The 6,054-nt window shown below is 46.8% G+C and overlaps 1 protein-coding gene across 1 annotated transcript in view; it reads left to right on the top strand.

The window, feature by feature from the left end:
• Nucleotides 1-719: 719 nt before the first annotated feature.
• Nucleotides 720-6,054, top strand: part of ESYT3 (extended synaptotagmin 3) — a 30,776-nt gene continuing 25,441 nt past the window's right edge. The window contains exons 1-2 of the mRNA XM_032693918.1: nt 720-1,018; nt 5,228-5,269. Of these exons, the coding sequence (XP_032549809.1) occupies nt 749-1,018; nt 5,228-5,269 (312 nt within the window). The 5' untranslated portion in view covers nt 720-748. The remainder of the gene's footprint in view (nt 1,019-5,227; nt 5,270-6,054) is intronic.

The raw sequence follows: 6,054 nt of genomic DNA, 5'->3' as shown, positions 1-6,054 counted from the left end.
CTAGAAAACATATAATATGAGAAATGGCTGAGAGAGCTGGGTTTGTTTATTGTTGAGAAGAAGAGGCTCAGGAGAGACCCCATTGCTCTCTACAACTACGTGAAAGGAAGTCATGGTGAGGTGGGGGCTGATCTCTTCTACCGTGCCAGCAGTGAAAGGATCAGAGCAAGTGGCCTCAAGGTGAGGCAGGGGAGATTCAGATTAAATATTAGAAATTTTTTTTTCACTGTTAGGGTGGTCAGGCATTGGAATAGGTTGCCCAGGAAGGTGGTGGAGTCACCATCCCCAGAGGTGTTCAAGAGGCATCTGGATCTGGTGCTGGGTGATGTGGCTTAGTGGTTTAGGGGTTACAGTGATAGTGCTGGGTTGATGATTGGACTTGATGATCTTAAAGGTCTCTTCCAACCTGGTGACTATGATTCAATGATTCTACGATTATCAGTATTTCAGAACTTGAACCCCACAACATCCCCATCAAAATCAAAAGAGGACGCGAAGAAGGTGCAAAGTAGGAAAGCAGCAAGCATCCAGAACCGACAGGCTGTGCCTGCCCCATGTGCTTCTACACCGGCAGCGAGCGGCCACTGCGGGGCTGTACTGCCCGGGGAGCGGGGCTGGCCGGGAGGGCGGGGCGGCGGCGGGGCCGGGCCGGGCGGTGTCCCCGGCGGGCGGCGGAGCCGCGGCGGCGGCGCGGGGCGGGCGCACTCGGCAGGGGCGAGCCCGCGGTGTCGGGGGCTCGGCTCTCGCCATGCACCCCCCGGCCGCCCCCCGCCCCGCCGCGCTGCCGCGCCTGCTGCTCTCCAACGCGGCGCGGGCGCTGCTGTGGCTCGGCCCCGTGTACCTGGCGGGGTACCTGGGGCTGAGCGGCAGCTGGGTGCTGCTGGCGCTGGCGCTGTGGCTCTGCTGGGGATACAACCGGCGGGGGAAGCGCGACCGCCTGGCCGCCGCCTTCGCGCTGCTGGAGGACGAGCGGGAGGCGGTGTGCCGGGGCCTGGCCGCCCGGCACCTGCCGGCCTGGGTGAGTGGGGACCGGGGGATGCTGCGGGTCCCGGCGGCGGCGGAGCTAGGACAGAGAGCGGGGCGTCCCGTAGCGAGCAGCCGAAGGAGTGGCAGTGATGCCACGGGCCGAGCAGTAGCGTCTCTGATTCTGAAGTCTTGCTCAGTAAAGCGAGGATTAAACTGGAAGTTGTCTTAGCCGAGGAGATGTGCAGTAAGGGGGTTTGTAAAGCAGACTGCTGTATAGCCGGAGAAACCTCCTTTCAGATATGTGCTGTTGCATTGCAGGTATTTTGCTGTGAGGATACTTATTTCAGACTTTCTCATCCAGCAAATTTTCTCCTCTTTAGTCACATTTAAAAACAAACAAAAATATATAAACATAACATTCTCTGCCTGCTAAAAGCCAAATATTTGTCTTTAAAGAGCTATCTATGGATGGTGTGGAAAGCCTACCCCTGTTTGTTGTTCGCATTTGTTCCCAGCCACTCTAGGTTTTAAAGTGAAGAAACTAGAAAATGTACCTGCACATTTTATTCCACGTCTTTGGTTATTTGTTGGGTAGTCGTGGTTGGCTAATGAAAAGTATGATGAGGTGTTTGGGGTTTTTTTTTCTTCATCATCATTTGCTGAGCATTTAAAAATTCCCTGCCAGGGACTGGTAGGGAAATGCTTTTCTTGTAAAAAAGAGAATATCAAAGAGCTCTATTTGTAAGGAGTGTTGCACGGAGACATTTATAGTCAGCAAACTTTTATGTAGCCTACAGCACTTGGCTGTCCTTAGTTCTTTGGGAAAGGAAGGCAGCTGGCAGTTCTGGGGAGGGAAGCCAGGGTCTCCTGGCAGAGCTGGTGCAGCTCCCTGCACATGTTCCCTCCCGCCCGGCACAGAAGCCTCTCTGAATGAGGTTTCTGCTTGTTTGTATTGACAGAGCGTTTAAAACAACTCGCAGCATTAATGAGTGTAGTGGTGTCAGCTCTTGCCCTGATACTGTGTTTTATCCTCACGTGCCCTGGATCGTGGTAACCAGAAATTGAGTCTCTTAGTCAGTCACTCACCCCCCAGTGCACACAAACTCAAAAAGTTCTACTAGGTTTCTTGGTTGAAAGTGTCAGGCTTCATTAACCAAAACAAACAAACAAGCAAAAAAACAAATGCAAACTCTGATGGGTAGATTTCTGTATTGTGTTTGACCAGAATGGCACTGTTGTGTCAGACATGGCTTTTGTTACTGCTGTGATCCTTGGTGTGTTCTGCTTCAGGGTAAGGTGGAGCCATACAGAAATTTCCACATTTTCTTTACTTGCTAGTAATTGCCCCTTACCTTGTGTTTTTTGATCTTCAAAGCTCATTTCAAATGCTAAGTAATTTTTGCAGCATTCCTTAAACTTTGGCAAGAAGTATGCCTGCTTTTGTAGGTGGGTAAAACTGATTTTGATAGTGTGACTTGCCCAAGGCTACAGGATTAAATCTTATTCTGTGTTAGTATTAACTTTGGCAGCTCGTGGTGTCTGGGCTTAGGAGGAAGTGTTTGGGGCTTCTCTTACCTGTACTGATGACAAACTCGAGGGGCGGGGCTCTCACCACTAAAAAGGGGCAGAAGGGAGTCTGAAATGCAGAGCATGTGGTTCAAAAGTACGGATCTGAGTATGGTTTTATTAGGACATATTATGACAGAGTAAGTTCTTGGAATGAGTGGTTGGGTCAAGAAGAGAGCTTGGTGGTGTCACTGGGCTGAATTAGGCACATGACATGCTGGCTAGCAGGAGGTACACATTATGGGGATACCCTGTGGGTAGGAAAGGATTTGCTCAGAGCTTATGTCTTACTACACAGTGGATAATCTAGATGCAACAAGTGGATACCAAGCTCTGCTTCCTCTGCAGAACTGCTCATTTAGTTCTTCCCATGGAGTGGACCTGAACTTTGGTATTGGAAACCCACTGAAATTGGTGGCCTTTCATAATGGGCAGAAAGCTGGTTTTCACCAGAGACATTTAGTCAGCTTGTTTCTGTGGTGTTCACCTCTGCAAGCCCTGTTGTGTGAGCCCAGGAGCTCCTGGTGGTCTTTGGTGCCAAGCTTTGAGCTACAGCAGTGCTATTCCTTCCATCTCAGAGGAAACTGAGGCACTGAGTGTCTGGGTAGGAGCTGGGCTGCAGATACGTCAAGTGGGATAGAAATGTACCACAAATGGCTGCTAATGCTGTCACAGCAATTTGAGGTGTGACACAGTGCTGTGGGATTCATTGTGGTTGCTTTTGGAGTTTGCTGTGGGCTGTCTGGTTTGGGCGTCTGTGGCTCAAAGAGTGAATTCAATTTTGCTTTTTCTTACGGTGGGTCTACCTATTGCCTCCTTCTCATGGTTTTTGCCTTTTCCCTGATTCTCCTTTGTGCTGTTCCAGCTCTCTTTAGCCAGCAGCTTGCTTCTTGGTCACCTCTGGCAGTTTTATCTCTAGGAGCTTTGGCTCTAGCAAATAATCCCAGACAACTTTGGTGGTTTATAACATGCTGCATTTATCCCCTGGCTGTGACTCTCTCATAGGGATGTGGCAGCCTAACTTTTGTCCTGAGTCCTGGTCTGTCCTTCCTTTTGGGTCGCACCCTTCTCCTCCCTGTAAGGTGTTTTGAAGAACAAGCTCACCATGCTGTTTCCATCCCTGTTCTATCCTGCCTGTGGCTGATCCAGAGCTGTGGCACAAACGCTGCAGGACCTTGGCACTTGGTAGTTGAATTGGAGCTGGGGATCAGCTGCCTTCAGCCTACTCAGGATTTATGTGCCCCAGTGGAAGATCTTCTGGTGAAAGATGAAAGGCTGGCAGGTGAAGTGGAGGTCCCCTGATTCACATGATCTGCCTCGTTGTAAAATGTCAGCAGCAGTTTATCAGTGTTGATTGTCCCTTCTGGTGTTGTGTTCTCTCTTTATCATACAAATAGAGCTGGGTAGGCTGACGTTTCAGTGAACTTGCATTGTCTAATTTAATGGAAAAGTTGCTATTTAGAACATCAAAAGAAAATGCTTTTAAAGAATATGATAATATTACTTTGGTTTTTTCAATGTAATAATTGGAGATAATTTGCAGCATTATTTGAGCAAGGCAAATAGGCTCTTAAATCATACATGAAGCTGTACTAAAAGGCAGGCTGCTGTCCATTCCATCCGAACATCTCTGAGCACCTCTCTGAAAGCTGCTGAATTCAACAGCAAGCCTTTGCCTGAGGAGTGTAATTCACAGCTCCTGTAAGAGGAGTTATTGTCCTACCCAATTACTTTTATCAGGCTAGATGATAGTCACATTCTCTTTGTGTTCAGGTGCTCTTGTGGAGCAGAAATGTCCATTCTGAGAAGCTGCTGCACTGTCCTTCCCTTTTGCAATAACCTGCTACCAGCGTGTGACACTGGCTGCAAATACCACATCCATAAGACTTTAATGTGTGATTGTAGTAAGGTGATTGCAGCTCTTCACTCAGTGGCTTCCCAGTGAGGTCTGAGAGATCAGTTAGTTACTGGCCTCATATCCAGTTGTCCTGATGGTGATGAAGCAAGTCCATTTTTGTAATGGACATATACACTTCTTGTTGGCATTTGATGTGTCTAACTTGGAAACTTGATGCATAAGTGACTACTTCATTGTAATTTGTCCTTAGTATCTCAAAAAGCTCTGAGAGGTGAAAACACCAGACTGTTACAAATGATAGTGCATGCTAACAGGCTTGAACTCTTACAGTGCTTCTTTTCCCTGAAGCCATTGGCAGTGTGTTAGTGGAGAAATGCTGCCACAACCAATAAACTGAGTTTCCTAAACAGGTTCTTGTTTTCCAAAGTGCAGTGTCCTGGTTGAGGTGAGTGAGTACAGGAAACAGGTCTGACACAGCTCGTGATCTTGAAAGCAAGTTCTTGTGGCTTCCCAAGGCATGACAAAGAGAAGGATGAGAAATCTAATGCTACTTGACATCACGAACAGGATGTGACACTTGCATTAATCATATAAGTGTGCCCAGAGGCATACTGGTACATCAGTGCACATGGGTTCTTTGGCCTTTTACTATTCTTAACTGTTTGTCTTCTATGATTTTTCAAGGAGGTGGTAAATTATAAAGGATGTATGTATGAAGGCAGAGGGATCTCAGCTTACTTTAAAGCTTGTTCTATGCTGTATGGTATCTTTTGCACATGTTGCAGTGTGCCCAAACAGATGGCATGTGGCACTCACTTTATTCTTCTTTGCATCCAGGTTCACTTCCCTGATGTTGAACGAGTGGAGTGGCTGAACAAGGTGAGGAGCTCTGAACTTCAGTTTGAGGCCACCTGCTTTGAGCTGCATCCCAGTGCAAACTCTGTGGGACAAGTCTGAGAAAGTTGTCAAGTCACTAACATACAGCTCAATCCCATCAGTGCCTGTACTGAAATATGGAGCCACTTAACTGTAGAGTTGCTACTGAGGTTTTGGTGAGAGCCAGTGTGAGCCTGGTTGATACGAGTTTGATGAATTTGACAACAACACTTCATTCTGAGATTAAAAAATGAAAGCGAGTGTGTGAATGTGTGTGTGTATATAGATGTGTATATACATATGTGTGTATGTATTATTATTTTAGCAAAAGTATTGATATCTCCTCTTACCAGAGGAGAGCTCTAAGGCACATGCTCCCATCAGCAGGTGTAGTTAACCTCTCACTGGAACTGAAAACTTGGTGGAATTCAAAGCAAAACAGCCAAACTTGAAAATTAGAAGTCAGTGACTATCTTTTTTTATTTATTTTCTTTTAACAAACTTTATTTTTTATGTAAAAGCTCATCTCACTCCTCTCTCAATAAACCCAACTCCAGGGAACTCTGGGACACTTTAGAGTAATTAGGGACTGTTGTGCTCTAGAGACTTAATCCTGAGCCTTGTTGACTCCTATGGTTAGAAGCAGTCCATAGACTGTATGGTGCTGATAACTCACCATTCAATTCCTGAAACAAATTCCTGTTCTGAGGAACTGGGATGGATCCTTCCATAAGGATGATGTAAGTGCACAAATGTGACTTGGTATTTTAAAAGGACTGATATTAATA

This window comes from Chiroxiphia lanceolata, chromosome 7 (assembly GCF_009829145.1).
Source record: "Chiroxiphia lanceolata isolate bChiLan1 chromosome 7, bChiLan1.pri, whole genome shotgun sequence".
Classification (NCBI taxonomy): Eukaryota; Metazoa; Chordata; class Aves; order Passeriformes; family Pipridae; genus Chiroxiphia; species Chiroxiphia lanceolata.
This window is presented reverse-complemented; position numbering and strand designations above follow the sequence as displayed.